Genomic DNA, 24,320 nt, shown 5'->3' with positions numbered 1-24,320 from the left:
CAGGGCCTGTGGTGCATTTGCCAAGGGAGGCTAACTGTGATTATTTCATTGGACTTTTCCATCTCTCACGTCCGTGATCAGTTTCTGATGTAGGAGTTGACCCTGAACAAACATGCCAAGGCTTGCTTCTTGCTTTAGTGACTAAACAGGCAGTCAAAAGGGTGGGTTATGGCAAGAGAGAAAAATCTAAAAGCAAAGGAGGCATGGACACAACTTCTTGCAAGTGAAACTAAAATTCCCGCGTGGAGATCACATAAATCTCTTCCAAGGATACCCAAAATTCTGTACACAAGTATTTTGCTTTCAGTGGACTTGCTCTCCCAGTTTCTGGATATGCATTTAAAAAATACTCACAGGGGAAAAAAAATCTCAAAAATATTTGTGATAAATATATTTTATTGACTCTGCAGGAACTTTTTCAATAGTTGCACATAAAATATTGTTTTCTTTGTGAAATAAGGGAAAGGAAATCACACTGGGGAAGACTCTAAGAAATCAGTGTGTCTTGAACCTGTGTTACAACTCTTTGCTGCCATGTGATACAACTTTTTTTCATGGAGGAGGTGGGGCAGGGCAATGAGATGAAAGGTCCAGCTGGTTTTCTGCTAAAATTTATGGGTATGTGTGATGTTAGCTATCCGAACCACCGTTAATGTTGGCTACAAAAATAATTGTGTTCAGCTGTTAAGAACATTTTTCAACATTAGGGTCGGTAGTCATAGAGATGAATATTTGGTTCCATCAGTTGTCTTCTGACATTACAGTTACTTTGAATCAATTCTGTCATAAGCATGTTGGCTGAACATTCATCAGAATTATTACTTGTTGCATACAGCTCTCAACTTGTTCATCAACTCACGATGCTGAGCGCTGTGCAAAGCTCTTAGTCCTTGTCCCAGAGGCTTTGCATGGAAAGGCATCTTGACTTACAGTATATGATTTATAACTGCTAGAATATGAATTATTTTTTCCTTGCAAAAAAAAAAAGGCTGTGATCATGCAACTGAGAAAAATTACTGTTTTTCTCTGTGTTGATGTTGATTGTTACAGCAGAGATTTCCTTTTTTTGCAGGGCAAAGTGTGCCTTCAGCTTGGTATCCTTGGTACATGAGGCATTGCAGCATCTTTTTATCCAGATTTCCTTGCAGATTTCCCAGTATCATTTGACCTGACACTGGACAAGCATTATGACTTATGTGCCCCTCTGGGAGTGGCCTGTAAGCTGATATGTGCACCAGACTCAGGAGTGTGACCAATTTGAACAAGGCTGAATGGCTGTGCACAGGCAATCACAGGAGTGTTGCTGGACCTGTGACTGAAGCCTGAATCAGCTCATTGCATTAGTCATTTGTCAAGCAAGTAAACCTTCTCCCACATTTCTGGCGTTGTTTCCACATGGGGATCTCAAAGGAGGGTTAGGCCATCCTTGGGTCCTCTGAGGGGAAGATGGAGTTTTTTTAGTTTTCTGCCTTTTCCGCAGCAGTTATGTTCTTCTCCCCTCCTGGATGCTCAGCTGTGCCAAAAACCTGTTATCCTGACAAGATTTGTAGCTGTTCTTTCTTGGCAAGAGTGTTGGGCAGGGCTGTGTCAGAGCACTTTTGGCCAAAAAAGAAGCTGGAACTCTTGTCAGTCACAAATCAATTCACAGAGTGGCTCACTGGGTTTGTGACACTTGGAATTAATTTACATTTATCCAAAATATTACCAAAGCTGCTGTATTTCTGAAATAATTTTTGCAGTCAGGCTTGAGGCAATGCTATGTCTGTGTTTTGCTTTTTTGGTGTACCTTAATACATCTGCCTCTCGTGCTGTCCATCATCTCATGGTGATTCTGGTAAAGGACACTGTTTCAGAGGAAGTGGGGAGAGAAAGGCACTTGGGTCTTTGATTATAAGAATTTTTGTGGTAACCATTTTTGCTCCAACATTGCTGGGTTGAGCTAAATCAGGGGCAGTGATTAGCAGACATGAGCTGAGAAGGAAAGAAGTGCTTTAATTGGTATTCAAAAGCAGTGATCTTCGCAGAAGGGGCCATCCTGCAATCCTGACAGCTGGCCTGGTTTTCTACTGTCAGACAATCTGACTGTACTCTTTATAAGTCCCTATTTACTGTCTTTCAAGCCTTCTTTTTCTTAAGTTACTCAAAGTTATTTTGGACTTTAGGACAATGGTAGAACTTTTTGTTTGGAAGGATATAATTCCCATTAAATATTGACACTTTGACCTCATTCACCCGATCTCACATTTTGTTTACCTAACTTAATTTTAAATGCTATTAAGTTTCATTGCAGGTAAGAATCAAACCATCAGTTTGGATAGTTTGGATCAGTTTTTGTTCTTGTTGTCTGTAAAGGCTTTGCTCAAAAGGCTATTGCGGTGTAAGTGTGAATATTTTTAAGATGCCTATCTGAGTGTGTGTTTCTAAGATGAAGTGCTTGTTTTGTTTCTGGGGGTGCTTTGGGCCGTGCCCAGCTCCGTCACGCAGACGCGGTGGTGTTCGGCAGCACGAAACCCCACGATGTTCCTGTGAGCTGCACAAAGCCTGGGGCCACCATCATCAACTGTGCTCGTGATCCTCTGCCAGGTAAGAGGTGATAAAAGGTAACAGTTCTTGCCAGTGGTGTGCAGTGAGCCTTTGGGATGCGTGTGGCATCTTGGTGACAACGCAGCGTGGTTAAAAGCTGCATCTCTGGGAGGGCCTTCAAAGGAGTGTGCACAGGGCATGTGCACACCTTTCTCTGGTGTATGAATAGGGGAAAGATGTTAGGTGGGAGAGGAAAGGTTGGAACAGATTCTTCACAGCAGGATGGTTAGATAAGCAATGACCCAGTGGATTCAGAGAGTTCAGAGTCAAAAGTCATCATCTGTTGACTTTTTTGGGTCATCAGCTGCGCTATTACATAGTGCTGTTTTGTGTAGTGTCTTGTCCTATGACTTCTGTGGGCTCACCTGGAATATGAGAAAAGGAGAAGAAGGGAAGAAACATCAACTGCAAAGTGCTGTGAAGCTGCAGAGAGTGGTGCAGGAGGGAGTGCAGAAATCATGTGTAGTTAAGAAGAGGCAGAATGTCTCCTGCAGTCATTTTTCCAACAAAAAAGGGTTTGGATTCATCTCCTTCCTTTTCCCCTAACTTGTTGTGGAGGGTGTATGTGTTCAATGATTTCTCAGTTGAAAAAATGTTACAGAATTTTCTTGGAATAAAATTAAGAAATCTTCCCAGAAGTTACTCTGCTGCTAGAATAATTTGTAATAGTAATAAACAACATGTAATTTTACATCTCCTGCAAAATTTCTTAAAATTCTATGAATATCTAGATTTTTCTAGATCTAGATTATTTTCTAGATTTTTGGTGTGTATGTGAATTTGACTGCTCAGCATCCCAATGAGATTATGCTGCAAATGAATAGGAAAATGAGGAAGTACATGGGTAGCATGACTGATTAATCTGGGGTTTTTTAAAATCTTATCACAAGTGCACTAGATTGACATCTGTTGACCAAAAGTGTGGAAATGAGCATAAAGCTGAGAAAACCTAATTGCATGGGTTTTAAACTAGGGATATTCCCTAAGGGCAAATGAAGCAGGTACTCCATGCAGAGCTAATGCAAGATCAGGCTCATAAAAGAGCAGCTGCTGCTCCCATGCAAAGCATGGCCTTAGCAATAGATTTTTTTCCTTGTCTTTCATGATATACCCTTGACTTGAACAGACACTGCAGGTGTGGAGATCTGGGTTATTATTCACTTGATTGTCTGAAGGCATTTGGACATTCACTGTCTGCCTCCCAAAGCAGATCTCTGATCCTGCTGAGGATGTCAAGGGTGGGTACCAAGCCTTTTCCCTTCCTGATGCTGCGCAAGTTGTCCAAAAAGAATTCATGTTTTCTTTTTCCTGTACTAGTGACAAAGAGAATCCTTGCATCTCTAATGCCCATTTGCTTCCCCTAGGGGTTTTTGGATATAATTGTTAAGTATCTGTAGGGCAGAGCTTGGCACACAGGTCTCTTGAGCAGGTACCCAGCCTACTAGTATGACACAGCCTTACATGAAGGAGGACTGGGGGAGAGGGGGAAAGGAATAGAGAAGAGAGGGAGTGGTGGTACAGCAGTCATACCTAAAAATAAATAAATATGAATCTCCTCTCATTTTAATCCTGAAGGTATAAACCTCTTATGTGACAGACCTGGGGTGGTTGTGACAGGGTGGGATGAGCCAGTCCATGCAGCCTGAGTGGGCACCAGGAGTGACTGGACCCTCCCAGCACTGTGTGCTGCCTGGTGCAAGCCCCACTTTCAGATTCCTAATTCTCTGCATTGAGAAGTGAGTCTGAGCCTTCACAGGCCTCAAAGTTATGCAGTATAACTGCATGCTACATCTTAAGACTTAAATATCTTCATGCCTTAGTTACTCTAAAGACTATAGATAATATTAGTGTTTCCCTTCTCTGAAAGTGTTGTTAGAAAAACTGCATTACACACCACAGTAACATTCATTTCTAATGCAGGAAGTGTAAGATTTGGCGTAAGCATATACATCTCTTTGCATTTTTCAAGTTGTAGCACTCTGTTGAGTACTGCATTTTTTTTTTTTGAAAGACAGCATGAGATTTTTATCAAGATAATTTAGCTAGAACTCTACCAAATGTCTATCTGTCTTTTGGTAATGCTTTTGAGGTTGTCAGAACTTTGGAGTAACTCCAAAATTACAGCAGAAATGCATTTTACCAGCTATAAAAATGTTGGTCTCAAGGCTTACTAGAGAGGAACATGAAACACAGGTGTCTGACAGGAAGAATGCACTTAGTTTAGATGCAAGATGTTTGTGGAAAGCCCATTGCGGAGTAGTTGTGACCTTGGAGAAACAACTGAGTCTTATAACTGTCTCTTGACTTCCATGGAATCTGACTGAGGTGCTTGGAAATTGTTCTGGATTTTTTCTTGCTTTAGAAACGTCCGACTTAACATCTGTGGGGTCACAGGAGCTAAATGAAGCCTGAAAGCAATAATGGCCATGAAGTAACATTTGTTCTTGGTAGATGGTGGCTAGATTTCCAACTTGTGTGGGTGTGCATGTTGTCTAACACACTTGCATGTTTTAAAAGCACTCAGAATTTGCAAGGATGTAGCTGAACTGGGGAAGTGTAATGTTGTAAATCAGGAGAGTAGAGATAAAAATGTTCACTTCAAAGTGACAATTCTTTTTCAAGTGTTTTTTTTGGCCAAAGGTTTTTAAATTATCACAATTTTAAAACATTCTGCAATTTTCTAGCAGTGCAACATCTGCTTCTGTTGCACTGGCAATCTTGGAATCAGGTGAGTGCTGGTAGAGTCTTGCAGGAATATAGTTTATATGCGAATGTATGGAAATGAAAGTAACTTTCTGAACAAAACTTAAGGATGCCAGAATTATTTGAGATTATTTGAGATGTCCAGCTCCTTTGGGGTCACTTGAAAGCTGAAACCCACATGGTTTAAGTATGTTAGTGGGAAATTCAACCATTTCCCCATCTCTATTCTGAGCTGCCTGAGCAGGCAGGTAGCACCTGGCAGCAGCTCTCACTCACCTGCACAATAGGGTATGAATCAGAGGAGGGAGCACAATATCTAAAGTTCAGCTGATCTGACCATAGTCCAAAGCAGAGAGTGCTATTGCAGCTTCCATGTGGAAAATTTATCCTAGGAGGGCTGTTGCAATCCTGTGATTGTCTTGCTAACTCCATGCGTGCATGACTTTCACCTCTAGCTTCCCCTTCACCCCTGTAAAAGCCTGGTTAGTCATTTGTGGGGTGACTGTGTAGCATAGGCAGTCTGAGAGAAATAGTTTATTGAAGGGAATTGTCTCATTCTAATATGTATTTACACACATGCTAGCTCTGCCCTGATAAAAATAGTTGAATTAAGCCAAATAACATAAAAAGTCAAAATGTTTCTGTAAAGCACAGCTGTCTGAAAGGGGATTTTAAACTTCATTCTTCCTACTTCATTTGTCTGCTTGGCAGCTCTCCCAGCCTGGTCTCAAAGCAACAAGAGTCAGCTTATGACTGTGATAGACTATTCCAGTAAAACTCCTCTGTCTAAATCTAAAGCTGAGCATCTCCAGAAGAAATTGTTGGGGTTTTGTTTGTTTGTTTGTTTTAATTGCAAGTGTTAATGCAAGAAGAAGGACTTTTCAGACACTTTCTGAATTAGAGTTTAATATGAGGACTGTTGCCTTCAGCTTGGTTAGCTGTGTCACTGATGTGTGGATGCCTGCTGGCAGGAAGGTTTGAGAAAGGGTCAGGAAGCACATGGAGTGAGGCTGAGGGTCTGCAGGGAGGGTCTCCTGTTCCCTCAGCAGTGGATGTGGGAGAGTGGGCTGTGGCTGCCAGCCTGTCTGCAGTCTGAGGGTGCTGTGCCCTGCTGCTCTGGGACCCTTGTGGGGAGGGATGGTTGTGCAAGGAAACGTGAGCCTTTTATCACCAGTGCAGAAGGGGTGAACAGAGCAAGAGCTTGACCAGGTCAGGGCTTGCACTTCAGTTCCCCCGTGGCAGAAAGGTTAAAGCTGTCAGCGTATGATTGTTATTTTTTATTACAATTATATCTACGCCCTTCAGAACGTGGCCACGGCCTTGATATGCCCACAGAGACTAGGATGTGAATTTTGGAGAAATTGTGTCTAGATAAAAGTCAATGAGCAACAACAGAAGAACAAGCCAGAAGAAGGATTATAGCAAAATGACAAAATAATATGTTTAGTTGGGGTAGCTAATGTATGATTATCATTTGCTATATTGCCACTAGAAACAATTATAACTGTCTCTGAAGCTGAAGTCACTCTGATTTGTGTAGACTCTCCAGAATATCTGCTTTTAGTATCATGCTGATGAAGATAACTGTTGCTATTAAAAAAAAATAAAAAAATTGTATCTACTATTTCTAAGTTATAATGATCCTGTATGGTATTTGTGATCATTTCATTGTTCTTGCCCACTGTAGTGTGTGTGTCAAAGAGAAGACTGTCTTTACCATGCTCATTTAGGTGTTCTGTTTAAGAGTGCATGTAGCTTTTCAAATACAGCTGTGCGAATTTCTTTGTGTGGGTTTGTGTAATATGTTTCAGAACATACAGTTACTCTCTGATTTTCATAGTCTATTCATCCTTCTGGTTGGTTTCATTTGAAGTATTAGAGAAGCCACCTATAATTTTGTCAGTAATATTGGTAAATTTCAAGTCAATCTTCAGAAATTTTTTATTTGTATATAACTTTCAAATGCACATGTTCCCACTCACAGAAGATTTGTGATTTATAACTGCCATACTTATATTTTTCAGAGAAACACAGCTATGGTCAGCAGAACAACCCTGCTGCTGAAAAGACTGTTGGTTCTCTTGCAGTAGCAATGAGAATGCAGGTTAGTGTACCTCTGTTTGTAGATTGTACCAAAGTTACAGATTTGTTGCTCTTTCTATAAGTTGCAGAAATTGCTTCTACAGTTTGTATTTGTTTTACTCGTTTGACCATCTTACATGGCTTCCATTTTAATAGCAGCTCTTAGTCAGATAGAGTAATACCTGTTGCATTTAATTAGAGAAAGGTAAACTAAAAATCAGACATCTCATAATTGTGATTAATACAGTAAAGGTTGGCAGAAGCACTTGTGTCAATAGGCTAATGTCATTCACTCTGGTAAGACTGAGAAGATTAATTGTATCTGCATTTTTGCATTAAAATGGATAGAGGGTCCAAAGCTATGTTATTTAATTTTGGAAGCAGCATGAGTCAGTCAGTGAACAATCAGTATCTTCCATTATTTTTAAGGTGTGAGAGAAGAATAGTAATTCTCTGTCTTAATCAGAATAAAATGTCCAACTGCCTAATTAGAGAATCTTCTCTGCCACTTATCTGTTAGTGGGGTTGTTTCTTTTTGAAATGTGGTCATACAATAGAAAAGTGGCTCTTACTTTGTCCTAAAACCATGAAATGGAAAAATTTTTAAGTTTGGGGCTTTTTGTTAGCCTTTGCTGTGGAAGTTATTTCAACATACTCTAGAGACTGTTTGAAATTGCTGTTCAGCCTTTATGATGCAGCTGTTGTGTGCTGTTTTCTTGTTTAAAACCAGAACATGGTAAAAAACATGGAGCGATGGATCCAGTCCCAGCAGTATAGGAAGTGGGACCTCCACAGCTTGAAACTGCAACCTGTCTCCCCAGTGCCCAGGTAATAAGTGCTTCTAAAGAAAAAAAAGTGAAAAATATTTTTAAAAAGAGCAAGCAAGTGTGACAACCTAAAAATGTGCTGTGCCTAAATAATTTCTAATCTTATATGGATTATATGTTGTGCCATTCTCTTGTATGCTTCATCATGACTGTGGGCTTCTGTTTGATATCGATTTTTACTTTGATTTTTACATTGGAGCCAAGCTTTATTTCATGAAGTCCTGAAGCTGGAAGGTTTCATTGTCAAAGGGAGGAGAAGTCTTGTGCAACACCAACAGAAATACAAAAGACAAGAGGTTCCTAATGGCTGAACCCTGGTGTAGGAAGGTGTTTAGTTAAGGCTCAGTGGTTTCAGTGGCATTTGAGTTTGTATTTATTTTCTTCCCTCAGTAGAAGTACTTTCTTCTGCATTAGACTTTTAAATTCCTGTGTGGGTGTGAAAAGCAGGAAGCATATTTATTCTCATAGCCAGAATCTTTTCAATCAGCTCCTGTCATTCACTTCCCAAGGCCCGTGTCTGGGCCTCAGGGATTTCAGGTCTGCCTTGGCATGATTGCTGACATCTCTGATATTTAAAGCAGTCTGAGCTCTTTACTGTGCTGAAGTGCTTTGCTGTGTGTTGGTTGTGTTGGGTGACAGAGAGAGGAACCAATGGCTTGAAAGTGAGGAAAGTGTCAACATTTTTTTTTGCTTATTGATACGCCTGCTTCTGCTGATGCTGAAGGAACCTCTCACCAGAAGAGTCTGAGAGAGTTGGAACTCCATAGTCTGGAGGATAAGAGGATCTTACCAGTGTGTCTAAATACAATGTACAGTAATACAAACAGGAACAAGGCAGGCTCTTTTCAGTGGAGCCTAGGGACAGAACCATCAGCAATGAGCACAAACTGAAACCCAGGAAGCTCCATTTGAACATCAGGAAACACTTCCTCACTGTGAGAGTGACCAAATATTGACACAGATGTGCAGGGTGGTTGTGGAGCGTCCATCCTAGGAGACATTCAGAAGCCACCTGGACATAGGCAACTAACCAGCTCTAGATGCCCCTGCATGAGCAGGGGGGTTGGACCAGATGACTTCCAGAGGTCCCTTCCAACCCCAGCCAGTCTGTGATTCTGTAATTCTGAATCCTGCTGGTGTCGTTTTGGAAAGCTGTGACAAAATGTTGTATTTTGATTTATTTTTCACTGTCTCTTACAACAGTTCAATGGGAATGAACACAAATGTAATTTAAACCAGAGATGCCAAAAGAATGAGTTTTCCCTTGTGACCAGGGACACAAGGAGGCAGAAATGCTTGAGCTTTTTCTGGAAATCTAGAATTCAGTTTTTAGAAATGAAGCCTAAAAAACTCTCCTTCAGTAATACGATTAAAGTATGTGATGTCATGAGGGTGATGGTAAAAAAAAATACCCACAAAAAGGTATTCCCAACCCTCTCTATGACATTGTGTTTAGTACATCAATAATTAGATAATTAATAAATAATGGTGTATAAATATATATACACACCATCATATAATATATATGATTATAATTGGTAATAGGACTTGCATTTATCTACTCAGTCTATAGCTTTTTCAATCTTTTTCTTTTAAATGTAAAAAATCCCTTCAGATGGGAAGTATCCTGTAATAAAATGTAAGCTTTCAGTAATACACCACGTTGTGTGGAAACAGATGGAGTATTCATTGAAAGTGAGGCAAAGCTGCTTAAGCACTAAAACTAAGAACATCTGCTTTTTGATTTCTGTGAGATCTGGGTTGAAGTATTTCCAAATATATTGGAAATGGAATGGAAAATTTTTTTACAGTATGCAGTAAAAAAGAAATGTCAGGTGAGTAGATGTAGAGCCTTCCTCCGTCTTTTACATTTTTCTGTATTTTGTAAATTATCACTTAGCATTGTCAGTGGTGGCCTTCTTGCTTAATAGTTTTCATTCATGCAGAAGAACCACTTTTGCACATCTCCAGCAACACTGAATAACATAACATATTGAATAATTCTGGTATTTCCAATACAGAGAATATTTTGTCAGACTAAAAGAGTCAGCAACAAATATAGACTTCTAAAGTCCAGGTATAACCAAGTCTTTAATTTTCTGTGTCTTGGGAAAATATATTTAGAAGGAGGAAAAAAATGTAAAGTAATATTGTCGTATTAGTCTGTATCTTTCTCCCCTTGCTAAATGCATCAATTATTTTAAGGAAAATAGTCACTCTGAAATTTTTAATTGGTTAGATCTTTAAGGGACCACACTATCACCAATTTAGCAAGAGTTTTCTGGGACTTTAGTTGTTTATATATTGGAAGCTCTGAGTGAAAACTTCAGATGGTCTTTTGCAATGTGATGTTTGTAAGCCACTCCATCTTGTGCTCTCATTTAATTTTTATGGCTAGCTGTGTTTGAAGTCACACATAGGAAGCCAAAGGTATATCCTTCTGTGAAAGAGGATGCACTTAGTATGTCTTTGAAAGAAAGCAGGTTCCAGCTTAGTACTGTGATTGAGTAACTCCTTGTCCTGTAGTTCTGGATTATGCCATTGTTTGGGTGGGTGGTTTCTGGGTTTCACTTACCTGCTGCGGGGTGCAAAAGGGGGATACTTGAGAGCTATAAATGAATAATGGAGCCAGTTTAGGATTTTCTCAAAGAATTCCAAGCCATTAAGTTGGCACAGACTGATCATTTGTCAAGTGGATGCAGAATGGCTGAAGTACACACACAGAGTTGAGATCTGGTTGTAGTTTTATGTTCACTGATGGATATTCAAGGTCTTGCAGAATGTTTGAAAGTTCAGGACATGAGCTTTCATGACACTGCCAGATTCTGTCTTAAAAATACTGTGATCATCTGAAACTACAGGAAGAAATTTAGCCTGGTTAGGCTGAAAATAATTTCTTAGGTGTGAGCAATTCAAAGCCCAAGGAGACAACTCTTCACATCCTGTGTTCCAGCCCCTGGGCTTCCATGCTGCAGGAGCTTACAGCTTCTACATGCTTATGTGGACATAATGGGCAACGAGGTCAAGCTCACAAATGCAAAATGCATGATGGAATATTAAATCCAAAGACCTCAGGTTGTCCAGGTCAGGAATTGCAGTTACAATAGTGTCCCCTACAGCCACATTCCCTCAGGGAATCTGTGGCTTGCCTCAGCTACTGCTCACCCTTGCTGGGGGTAGTTTGTAAGCTCAGTGGATGTCTTGGTTGAACCCTGTGCTGTAGACTCCTGCCCTGTGGCCATTCTTAGTTTAGCTGTGTTTTAGAAGTGCATGAGTTGGTCTTCAAATGCCTTGTTTCCTTTGGTGCCCTCGTGGGCAGCAGCAATGTTGGTGCTGCCCTCGGATGAAAGGCACTGCATGCACAAGCTTCGGGTTTAGCGAGTGTGTTTGTGTGACTGTTGGCCAAGGAATGCATGCACTTTTTAGTAAATTGTATGTGCTGAAATATGCTGTGAGGGAGGAGAACAAAAGGGAAAAACAAATCCAGAAACATCCATTCCAGTGGGACGTGCTTGAGCATCCAGCAGACACGTTTCTAGCTTGATATGAAAGCATTACGTAATATTTGGAATCTGATTAAAGGAGAGCTCTCTATGAAATTGTAACAATTAACAAACTCTGTATGTGATTTTCAATGTTATATTAGGTGTTAGTTAATATTTAGGTTTGGTTAATAAAATGTGAGAGGGGAATTAAAAAACTCATTACAATAACTCCATTGTTGGATTATTTGCTGTTGTTTTGTGCTCTGTTGTCGACCACCTAAGCTGAGAGAAATCTCCTGGCTCCTATTTGTTTTCTTTTCCAGTGATATTGAGATTTCCCGAGCACAGAGTCCAAAAGCTGTTGATGTACTTGCCAAGGAGATAGGATTGCTTACAGATGAAATTGAGATCTATGGCCAAACCAAAGCCAAAGTACGTTTGTCCCTGCTGGAAAGGTTAAAGGATCAACCAGATGGAAAATATGTTCTAGTTGCTGGGTAAGAATGCTATGTAATGTCATTAATGTCTGCTGTTTCCACTCTTATTAATATAAACATGCAACTCACATCTTTTTTATACTCTGTACAAATAAGAATCTTCAATGTTTTCATCTGTATGTTGCTCTTTTCTGACAGCGAGCAGGTTTTGAACTTCTTTGAAGTAACACAGCTTTTCTTCCAAACTCATTTTACTGAATTAAAGTAAATTTTATAAAAGGTAATTTGTTCTATGATTCTGTTAAATGTTGGTGAGTGGAGTTTTTCTTACTGTTTTATCAGAATTTTAAATGTTTAACTTGGATATTTAAGGCTGCTTGCATTGTGGCTGTTTATAAACAAACATTAACAGAAGCTAGATGCTAATCTGTTGATATTAACAATAAATACTTTTTTTATTGAAGAACAGATTACAAAGTTTAAAAAGCCATGTTTTTTTCTCTGAAATGTAGACATGTCTCCAGGCAGGCTTATCCTGCTTGCTTTTCCCACGATTATAGCAAATGCAATGCTCAGCAGGAATTATGCACTTCTCTTCTGAAGAGCTTCAGGTTTTTCTTGCATTCAGTGACATAACTTTTTCATTCACCTGGTTTACTAAGTGGAAACTTCTACTTGTGAACAAACATGTGAAGGTTTTCATTAATACTTAAATTGCAGTGTGTCTTTATATTCTGAGTTAAACTATTGGTTGCTTCCTTTTAACTAAAACCAGTCAGGTTTAAAATGCAGTTTTGGCTGATGCAGAAGGAGAAGGCTGTTGTTAACCACCTTTACCTACGGATTCCTCACCTTGGATGGTGTTTCTTGAACTGTTTGCTTTACTGCCTTCCTGTGGGAACAACCTGGATTTCTGGCACTGAGATGGAGCTGTTTTAGTCTGACTTTATGTCACAAAGCTGAGGCAGGCAAGATATGAGGCTTTCCTCAAAGCTATGTGATAGAAGTCCAGTGTTAAAGATATTCCTGGAGGATGCTGAAGCAGTTAAGAGAAGGAAATAACAGCTTGTTGAGCTTGGTTTCCTTTGGCATAGTTTTATTTTGGTTTGGGTTTTTGTGGCATTGGAGAAACAAAAACAGGTTCAGCATTTGACTGAGTTTAAAGAAAGTTGCTGCCACGTATTTTCATGGTCATGATGTCAACAGCATCAGGTGGTCATCATGCTGCAGACCAATCCAGGCTTCCCTAGCAACAAACCTCTCTCAGAAGAAGAGGTTACTTGAAGATGTCTGGAGGTGCAAAGATAACAAGTTGCAGAGCCCCATTTGGGTGGATTTAAGTTGTGTCAGATTGCATGCACCAGCGCTTACATTTCTCCACACTGCTTTGTCCCCCATTCTCCTTCAAAGAAGTTGTCTCAAGCAGTTGTCACAGAAAGAAGTGCATCTGCATGTGGAAGAAATGCAGAAGCTTTGACCATCAAGATAAAAAACTGGCAAAAAGTAGAAAATTGTATCCTCTTTTAAGTTTACATAAAATATACCAATACAGAATGGTGTTTCAGAAACAAAGGGCTGGGTTTGGTACCTAGCCAAGCTGGTGATGCAATATGTTGCTATTTGTAACATCTCTGGAGTCATTGCATCTTGTGGGGTTAGTGCAAAGCCACATCTGCTGCAGAAGTGCCTGGGCAGGGTCACTACAATAGTGGGAACATTCTCTTCTGAGGCAGTTCAAAGCTTGACTTTGAAATATAGTACATATAAAATATACATATAATGTGTGTTTATATGCTCTCAGCTGCTCTCCCTTGCTGAAATGGCTGTAGCAGATGACAATGATTTTAAGAAAAGCAGGGAACTCTGTCTGATGGGGAAGTGTTCAATGCAATGAAAATCAAGTATCACTGAAGTGTGGAAACTGGGGAGTGAAATATCCCCCTTTGCCTTCATTCTCTCCCTTGCCAAGGCAAGGTCAACCAGAACCTGCTATTTGGATTATTATGTTTGTTCACAGTAACCAAAGATATTTTAAAATTATTTTAGAATGATGCAGTGCAATGAAGCCTTCAGAATAAATTTTCAATGCTTCAGACGAAATATTTAAGATATATGTTTATACTTACAGTTCTGGTGGAAACATTTGAAATGTATGATGGGAACTTCTTGTGTGTGAAAAGAGTGTAAAGTGTGCGTGTATTCAAGAAACTGCAAAACCTCCAGCCTCCATCCATGATGCAGCCAGTGACATTTGTGCCTTTAGTTGCACATTCAGATTTAAATGTTTCACCATGTCTAGGAATTTGTAAATATTTGCTGCAGATGCATGTCTAGTTTATTCCTGATATGCTAAAGACCAAACTTCTTGTTCTGAGCAGGAAAATACAACTGAAATGTACCTTTTTATCTCTATGGAAGGTTTAGGGCCCTTTAAAAAGTTGCTAACTGCAGTCTTTTTTGTTCCTTCTAAATGCAAGCAAATATGGCTAAGTGTCTCATCCATTATAAACTTTGTATGCTGAAGTATTATAAACTTTGTATGAGTTTGATGAACAGATCATGACACCCGAAAATAGGGGTAAGACTTTATTTCTTCATAAATTTCATTTACCTCTATATGGAGACCATTCTTTTATCTTTTTTTTTTCATTCTTGCTTTTTTATTTTCTTTTCTATTTGGCTTGCTCTAGGGCTCGTGTTAAAACACTATGGGGGCAGAGCCACAAGTTATTGTGGAGCAATTGGTTCTTGGGCATTCACTGCCTTCAAACAGAATTTTAGTGTGTTAAATAATACATCACAGGATCTGTTAACTCAAACTGCCTCCACTCATTGCCAGCTGAGAGCATGCAAATGAAATGCAGCTTGTGCTTGACCTAGGAGCTAAGTTTAGTGTTCAGGGTAACCTAATCATGTATTCAAGCATGTACATGGCATATTCACAGACACAATATGAAATTACAGCTGCAGTTTGTTAGAATCTATGTCTGTGTGTGTGTATGTTTCAGTATCTTGTTTCTAAATGCTCCAGTGTTGTGACTTTTAGCAGATAATTCTGCAAACTTGTTCACTTCAAAAATGCAAGACAAGAAAGAATAAAAAGTGGGAAAATTATGAAATACAATTCTGCTTTTAACAAGAAATGTGTTGGATTTTGAATGCTGGAAAATTTAAAATCAGTACTTTTCTCCTAACAGTAATAGATTGTTCTGTGATGAACTACGTTTTCAGTGAGATAAAAATGGAGAAAGAAAAAAGCATTGTATTTCTTTTTACTGTGTTCCTTGGGCTGCAAGGTGATTAAAAGCTAAGAAAAAAGGAAAATAAAAATTAGAGGAAAGATACAGGGAAAGATAAGAGAGAAAAATGCCCCTGTGTTGATGCCCTCAATTGTCTGACAGTCCAAGGTAAAGTCATAGTTGAGACAATTGTCATGTATTGGTCATGTCATTACTCAGGTCCCGATTGGGATTGTCGTGTATGAGTCTGTAGTGGATTATGAGAGTTTGCAGTAGAGGATTCCTGAGTCTGTTCCTGTCTTTGTTCAGTCATTTTAGCTTCATAATGACCTCTGTGCTTTTGTATTTGGAAGCTCCAGTCCCACCCCAAGGATGCCACTGCAACATTGCCATAGCCTCATCTCGATGAGGTGACAGCAGTTGCAACACTTCTGTGCTCAGAAATACATCTTTGGCAGTTGTAATCTAGGATGGGAGACGTACATAGGTGGGAACTCAGTTGCCCATGGCCTCCATAGCCTGGCTTTGCAGGTTTCCATGTGGATCACATGAGTTACGAACTCATTAAAATCTTTGAATCTGCTGATACTTATGAGTTGAACATAGAAACTTTGAAAGAGAATTGTCACATATGCAGTGAAGTTCGTGCTGGAGTCACGGTGGCTGGTGTAGCTGTGAGGAGGTTACAGCTGGTGCAGTGTATGTCTCCCTGTTTGTTTATTTTCTCTTTGGGAGACCTCGTGTAGCTTTCCCACAGAAACAGCTCTGCTGTAAGCTAATGTGATGTATAACAAACAAACAAAAAGTCTGCATATTCTTATCTTTGTTTGGATATACATAAAGAGAGAAGGCTTTCCAATGTTATGGAAAACTTACTTTGCCAGGGAGCTGATGACTGCTTGGTAGGTGGCAAAGTTTAAGGCGGGAAATTATTGTGGGGTTTCTGTGTTTTGATTGAAAACATACAAAAGAAATTTGAAGAATAATGCAAATGGCTGTTAAAGTCTCTTGAAGTTCATTAAAATCTATTGCATTTTGAAGGAGGTTTTTCCTTAATTTGCATAAGGTTAAAGCATAGCATTGCACAATTGAGCTAAAGTTAGCCATTGGCAGTTGTAATTTTATACCCATGTGAGCAAGTGACCTAAGCTGCAAGAGTGTAGGCTCAGTAGTGTAGCCAGCAAAAACAGCTCAATGTCCACAAAACAGATTAGGTGGATTATTTCATTTATAAACCCCAATGAAAGTACAGCAGGTACAAAAGGGAAGATATTTAAAATAAACTTTCAAGAGAAAATTATTGGAATAGAATTTTCTTTAAATTTCAGGTGGTTTTTTTTCCTTCGTCTTTTAACTAATGTTTAAAGCTGAGATTTTGGTAACTGTTGAAACTAATAAATAACTGTTTAGCTCTTGAGGTTTCCTGCCAATTTAATGAAAGAGCAGCTCTTTTTGCTTTCTGGAAAAAGGTCTGTCTCATAGAAAACTCTCAGTGCTTTCTGGTTCATATTACAGTGTCATGTTAGAGTAGGCCAGTCAAGTTACCAGAGCATTTTAGTAATGTGACACTTGCCTGATTGTGTGTTGTTTTCTTCTGTGACAAGGAGATATTATTCTTTATGCTACCAACGTGCATTCTGTTTATGCATTTGTCAATTGCAGTTTCATTGTCTTTGCTGGATGAAGGCTGCATCTTTGATTTTCCTGGTTTCATAAGAGTTGTAAAGAGTCCTTGTGTTGCTGTGCATGCCAGATCAGCCACCTGCCACATTTTGACCTGAAACCAAGTAAATAACTAGGGATTGTGTCTCTGAATTCTCTTAAGTGTGAACTTCATATGCCTGATGCTCAAAAATAGAGGTAGCCACCAACAGGATGCCCTGCAAATGTAATTTTTTCTGTTAGTAGTGCAGCCATTGTGTGCACAGAGTTTTTGGAAAGTTCTTTACTGGCAACTTCCAGTAAACAATTACAGGTGTCTCTTTCATAGTAGAATACTTTTCTTTTGAGTGTTTCATTACTATTTTTTCTGGTTTTTGGTTGGTTTTTTTTTTTTCTTTGTTATTATTTTTAAATAATTGCTTCATGAGTTGTCACCTTGTTAAGTCTTTTAACACAGTAATGCCTCAGGATTACTTTTATATGCCTTAAATGTGGTTCTAATGCACAGGAATAAGAGGATCAAGTAAAAGAGATTAGGACAATAGACAAAAGTGAATGAGATAGTAGAGGAGAACAAGGGATAAGGAAAAACCATGCTAAGAATTACTTGAATGGGTTTGGGGAAACCAGTGTTATGGCAGTAGTCAGAAGGTGAAACTGGTAGTATAAGTGAGTTAACCTGGCTGTGATGCTCTGAAAGAAACACATTTGTGCAACAGTAAAGGTCCTGGGACAAAAAAGAGATGAGAAAAAGAGTGGTGGGAAAAAAAGAAGCTATCTGTGTGGCAACAGTAAAGCCCTGAGGGCTCCTTGTCCTGACAATGCAGAGATTAAAAGTATCCTTTCTTCTAGGAACTGCAGACTTGAAAGTAAAAGAAATGAAGTAGCATTCTGTGCTCCTGCAGTAGATCAGAAGAAAATAAGAAGGCCCAGTATGGATAAAAAAACAACAGGGACCAAAACCGCTTTTGAGATGAAGGATATGCTCTAAATCTCTCACCTCTTTTTTGGCTCTACATAGATACTTTGCTAGCGTTCTATGAATTCTTTTTTAAGTCAAAGAAGTGCCATTCTAGGATAATTGAGTAGTCTAGGATAACGAATAGTAAGTTACTGATGATGTTTTAGAATCTGATGGTTGGTGAACACAATGTTATAAAATGTGGGAGAAAATTGCTAAAACCAAGTGCCCAAATAAGTGGCCCATCGTCACATAAGAGTAGTTCAAACTGAAAAATTCAGGGAATCTCTTATAGATGTGCTTAACCCCATTGATTTCACTGAAAATTTGGTTAAAGGACTACATTTCTGAATTTTTTTTTTCCCTAGAACAGTATAAAGATGTTGATTTGACTTACTTCCAAACTCCCCACATTTTCCCAGATAGATCTATCCAGGGCATCTTTTTTAAAGTAAAAGCCAAGGATCTGATGATGCTGTAAAAGATAGATTTATGAAAAGTTAACATTTTTCATCTCTTTTCTTTCATGGGACAAAGAAGTGCTTTTGCCAGTCTGTGAACTGACTGAACTAAGCTGATTCTTACAATTACTCTAATGTTTTTGTGCCATTTGAATTGTGATCTGAGGATAGGAATATCTTGGAAAAATTACTAGTTGGGGAAGGAAGTGTTTCTAATTAGAGCTAGATGTTTCAGCTCAAGTTTTGAAAAGGTCACAAGATAAGGGTTCCCCTTTGACTAGATCCATGTGCGTGCTTGTAGTTCCTTGGGAATGAGCACTAGTTTTTACATCAGCTTCACTGAAGTACTTCTCTGCAGGTAGAAAAGGCACCAAAAATGTGAATGGATACTCTTTGCCAAAAGGGAAGATTTGTGTGAGAGTGGTGTGAATGGAAAAAGACTGGGGCTTTCTTCTTTTGCCAATCAGAAAGAGAAATGCTGCCTCAAAAGAATCATTGAAATGCATTTTGGAGGCATGAGATGTGTTCATACCTCAAGAAAGAAAAACAGAAAGAGAAGAAAAACCCTAGCACCCCCAACACACTTTTAAGATGGATCATAAACAAATGTGCTGATGTTGAAAGTAGGGAGAGGATCATTTAAACTGAGGTGTCTCTTGTTCACTGAAGGCTGATGAAGTTTTCTACTTGCCAAATCAGCTGTCATTGTCCCTTTATTAAAGGAGCAAGAATAGAGTCTTCTCTAGGGACAAGAATAGAGTGGAGGTTAGAGTCTGTGATTTGAGTTTGCAGGTATTTTAAAAATTCTGTCCTGTTTCAGTCATGGTCTAAATATGGGAGCTGTAGCATGAGGCTTTTGATCTTTTGTATGGACTATGATTGTCATTGTCCCCTATTGCCCTTAAATCTCTGAAACAGAAGTGTACAATGAATCATGTTCAATTGAATATAGTGGATTTTGTGTCCTGTTATATTTAAAAAGCAGTTGCTCTGTCATTGTTGAGGATTATGGTGACATGGAAGCTGGAGAGGCATAGCTGAGTTCTACAAAGAAAAGCGTTGGTTATTTAACTTAAAATATTCTATTGTTTCATTCAAAGTTTGAACAGTGGGAATAAAAGATCTCATGCATTACTGCAGAAAAATATTAATACATGCTTAGAGTATAGTGATGGATGGTTTGTTAATGAAACTGGTGAGACTTTTGTGCTGTAATAAAAATGTCTAAATTCAATATATTCTTTTTAGAACTTATGCCAAAATAACCTTCTCTTTTTCTGCTATCATAGTAAATTGCTTAAATAGAAGACACATGTATATTAGCATTCCAGCTTGAGCTAGGGGCTAACATTGTGGCAGTATTTTTGTGAAGATAAAGTAATCTTATTGAAATTTGCTGTACAAATATTCTTCATTGAAATCAAAAGCTCTAAGTTCTGATATTCATAGCCAGGCTGACATCAGCAAAGAATTTGATTAATCTTTTTTCTTGTTTTGCTAGAATAACCCCTACACCCCTAGGAGAGGGGAAAAGCACAGTCACAGTTGGTCTCGTTCAGGCGCTTACTGCACACCTTAACATTAATTCCTTTGCTTGTCTGAGACAGCCTTCTCAAGGACCTACTTTTGGAGTGAAAGGTACATAATATTTGCAGAACCTATGACCTTTTTCAGATTAAAAGGAAATACTGCTTTTCTGCCTTTTTGAATTTATTTCTTCTGTTTTACTTTCTTAATTGCTTCACTCAGTGGATTGTCCCAGTCATAGCATATTAGATTTTTTAATATGTATGTAACTAATAAATTAAGGTTTCTTGCACATGACTTCCTGTGCAAGGTTCATACCTATGTTCCTGCACTTAACATGTACTGATAATGCAGATAAACCCTAAACATAAGGAAAGGCAGAGGGATGTAATTAGCCATGAGGAATTTTGTGTGAGTACACACTCTTCCAGCCACCCCTCTACATGGGGACTCTTTAAATACATTTCTAAATATTACTGTCTAATTGCTCCTTGAGAAAGGCTCCACATTGGATATTCACAAGCAGTACAAGGAATTTAGCAGTTGTGGTTCAGTTGTGTCAGCAGCACACGTTTGGCTAGGTCTGAACCTCTTCTCTCTGTTCTCCTGAGCTGTCTCCTCTAATCGTGGGCTGCTGCCTTTTTGCCTAGAAACCCTTTAAGAGCCTGAGGGCCAGGTAAGACCCAGCCAGATTGCAAGCCCATCTTCAATGCTGTTAACATCCTGTCTCCATTGTCCTAACAATGTACTGAGACTGATGTGCTGATTAAATAGCTCATGACACTGGTTCAGATTTGCCCCATCTCCGTTCGTTTGTAAATACCGGCCAGCAGCAGGAAGTAATGCAATCTCTTTTTTGCCATTTCTCAGCTGAAATTGGTGCCTAACTGGGCAAGCACCCCCATCTGCTCTGCTTTGCTTTGCTGAAGTTTAAGTTAACGAGTTTGGCTTCAGCTAGAAGGCTCCTGTGTTTGGTGCTTCTCAGCTAAGACTGGTGCATGTGAGTGCTTTAATCCCTCCACTCAGCTTGTGTGTAGGCAACAGCAAATTTCTTGGCCTGTACCATGTACAGACGAAGGAGTGCCCAGGCAAGGGTGTGAAGGTTTCATTCAGAAGCAGTGCTTGCTTGTGACTGCTTTGTCTTTCCACCCAGCAGCTGCATGTGCATGACTGTGTCCTAAATCCAGGCAAAAGCAGATTTACATAGCCAGAGCCTGCACCACCCATCAAATGTAGCTTTTCATTTCAGAGCAAGAATTCCCTTTTTGCTACCTACTTAAAAAAAAAAAAAAAAAAAAAAGCCAGCAAGATTAAGGAAATCATGTTTATTTGGGTGCATCATGTGTTTCACTTAGTGTGTTTAAAGATGTTTGTTTTTTTCCAAAACTGATGTGACTGCGTGCTTCCCTGTGCAGGTGGAGCAGCTGGAGGTGGATATGCTCAAGTGATCCCCATGGAGGAGGTGAGACAGCCTCAGCCTGCAGTCTGTGGGATGGCTTAATGAGCATGGTGATATTCATAGCTGAAGATTGACTTGGTGATCTTGGAGGTTTTTTCCCACCCTAATGATTCTGTGACATTCGCAGTGCTGGTTTGGAAATGTATGGCTGTTTTACCCCAATAGAGTCTAATTTAGAGCTCAGCAAAACCTCTCTATGGCTAGAACTGGTGAGGAACCACCTTGATCATGCACAGCTGGTCCAAGCAGAGTCCTAATGTCAGCCCTGAAGTGCCATTAAAACTGACCTTCCAACTCCTTCTGTCAGACACACAAAAATACAGTACCTGTGTAACACAAGTCTTAATTTGAGATGCTCATCTCAGAGTTTTCACAAGACTTTGTTTGTTAAATTTTGTATCAGCAGCGTTCATGCCTGTGAGGTGTGGGGCTGTTCTCCTGCAGCTAAAGGAAAGCTGGCTATGGCCCCAAAGCCAGGATGCAAGCTGTGCTCTGGGGCACATTCAGCAGTAATGCACACCTCTGCTCCAGGCCAGGTAGTGGGTAGTAATGCTAAACTGATTCCATATTAATGATGTGGAACTGTAACTCTGGGCTTCTTACTCTTGAATCATTTAGCAAAGAATGAAGATGTTCTTGGCTTTGTTTGGCTGCACTTAAGAGTAGTTTACCATGTGCTCAGATGAAAACAAGTCCTTCATATGTCCCAGTGTATTTTCGCCTGGAATTCTTTAGCCTGTCCTGACAGCTGACTAATCAGAGCTGCAGCCTCAAGGAGATAGCAATGATTTGTGCTGCTAATTTGTCTTAATGAATTGAATTATATATTTTCTTATAAAAAGATCCTATTGTTTCCCCCTTCTAGTTCAATCTTCATTTGACTGGAGATATTCATGCTATAACTGCTGCAAATAATTTGCTGGCTGCTGCTATTGATGCTAGGATCTTGCATGAGAATACTCAATCTGATAAGGTGAGAATAATTTTCTTCTATCCAGATGACATTTTTCATTTTTAGTTTTTCAATAAACTGCATTTCAGAGAAAAACATGTTGTTTATCATTTTATATTTTCACTATGTGAGCAGTAAGTGTTGCTGATGCCATTTTATGTTCTGCTGGGAAATTTTCCATATGCAATGTATTTTTCTAGCAAATAGCTATCATAAGGTAGTCTTTAAGATAATGATCCTGGGCCCAGAACATTGACAACTATTTCTGACTGTACTAAATAGTGTAAAAAAGCATATTTTCCCTACCTATAATCCTGTTCATTTCAGTAATTTGAAGACTCATTTCAAAGTTACAAATTGTTATTTCTGATGTGTGGTTGGGTATGATGCACCTTAAGAAGAATGAGTTATGGGGAAAATAAACTATATACTTGTCCCTCTGCTAAATATATAATGACCTTAAACAAATCTTAACTTGGGGCTTTAAAGGGAAGGAGATTAAAGAAGGAGCTCTTTTTGTTGTCTGCAGCATTAAAACTGAGCAGAGTTGTACCCTTTGCTTGGTACATTTGTACGCAATGTACATTTAGGTCAATGTACTTCTAGGCCAGTTTGGAAATTATAATTGGAGTTTAAATACTTTGGACCTTGGTTAAAGTTTTAAAAGGTTCCCAGTTTCAAAATGAATATATAATTTTTTTGCTGAAACAGAGAAAACCAATGATTTCTGGCAATTGGATTTCAGACTGTTAAATCATAGACATGGCTCAGAAGCCTGCTGCCTTCTCAGAATTATGTTTTAAGTCTCTAATCAGAAGTCCACAACTTATGTAGTTAGGAAGTTCTTACTGAAATTAGGTGGAATAAATTAAAAAACATTAGCTTTTTATAACTTTTCCCTTCAACTTCTTGTGTGGTTTTTCCAGTCTTTGTATACCAGGCTGGTTCCGGTGGTTAATGGCGTGAGAGGATTTTCTGCTATTCAGCTTGCCCGCCTCAGAGTAAGTTGTTCATTCAGTCTCTCCTCTTTTATGGTGCCTCTTCATGAAATGCATTCTCTTACACAACTTGTTTAAAATTACTTGATGTATGGGGCTGAGTTTGTATAAACTCTCATAAATATATCAAGTCTAGACTTTTTTTCTGAAAGCATCATCCTTGGAGTAATAGGATCTGGGTCTGATATTATTTTTATAACTAGCATTTTTGCTATTCTTTTCTCCTGAAATAAACCAGTAATGTTTTTAAATGCCGTGTCTTTTCTGATGAAATATTAAAGTCAGAGTTTTTAAAATACTTTTCCAATTATGGTATAGGCACATTTGAAAGCTCACATTCTTTGGTTTAGCAATATTTTCTGATTTTGAAAGTCTAATATAGCATATACTTCTGGGGTTTTATTGATGTCAGTCTCACAGTGTTCTTCCTTCAAGGGGTACATTTGTATGCTCAGTGTATTTTTGCATCCCGTCTTGCTCCCTGAATGCTTCCAGAAGAGCTTCCTGTGCAATTCATGTGTGTTCAACATGTCTGGATTTGAGAGTGCCATTCTGATAAAAACCTAGAGAGGAACACAGCCCACCAGTGTAGCAGAAAGAGAATATGAACCTCTCAGATATGACCCCTAAGGACAGCTCCAGTTGTTCTGTGGCCAGTTCCATATTTGTTGTTGGCTTCTGAGTCCTGACTGACTGTGTTTCAGTCATGGGATGGCAATGGGCAGCTGCCACATGCACACTTGGAATTTGGGGGTGGAAAGAAGGATAAGAGGTGGTGACAGCTTCTGTTTTGGTGGGGGGTAAATGAGGCCTTATAACATTTTAAGCTTTTGTGGTGCTCAGTTGAATGTCAGTCAACTAAAATGAGGCTGATACCTGCTTGGCTCTGAGGCAGAGTCAGGCTCAGAGATTGTTCCATCAAAATTTTGGGATATTTTCAATTT

The 24,320-nt window shown here is 39.1% G+C and overlaps 1 protein-coding gene across 1 annotated transcript in view; it reads left to right on the top strand.

Annotated features, from left to right (window-relative positions):
• The window catches only part of MTHFD1L (methylenetetrahydrofolate dehydrogenase (NADP+ dependent) 1 like), a 141,633-nt gene that overhangs the window by 12,315 nt on the left and 104,998 nt on the right, over positions 1-24,320 (top strand). Inside the window, exons 7-14 of the mRNA XM_058020302.1 lie at positions 2,472-2,583; positions 7,311-7,390; positions 8,099-8,196; positions 12,004-12,177; positions 19,942-20,078; positions 21,383-21,429; positions 22,292-22,399; positions 23,305-23,379. Of these exons, the coding sequence (XP_057876285.1) occupies positions 2,472-2,583; positions 7,311-7,390; positions 8,099-8,196; positions 12,004-12,177; positions 19,942-20,078; positions 21,383-21,429; positions 22,292-22,399; positions 23,305-23,379 (831 nt within the window). The remainder of the gene's footprint in view (positions 1-2,471; positions 2,584-7,310; positions 7,391-8,098; positions 8,197-12,003; positions 12,178-19,941; positions 20,079-21,382; positions 21,430-22,291; positions 22,400-23,304; positions 23,380-24,320) is intronic.

Source organism: Melospiza georgiana, chromosome 3 (genome assembly GCF_028018845.1).
Source record: "Melospiza georgiana isolate bMelGeo1 chromosome 3, bMelGeo1.pri, whole genome shotgun sequence".
In the NCBI taxonomy this organism is placed as follows: Eukaryota; Metazoa; Chordata; class Aves; order Passeriformes; family Passerellidae; genus Melospiza; species Melospiza georgiana.
Note: the sequence above shows the minus strand (reverse complement) of the source record. Positions and strands in the feature narration are given on the sequence as shown.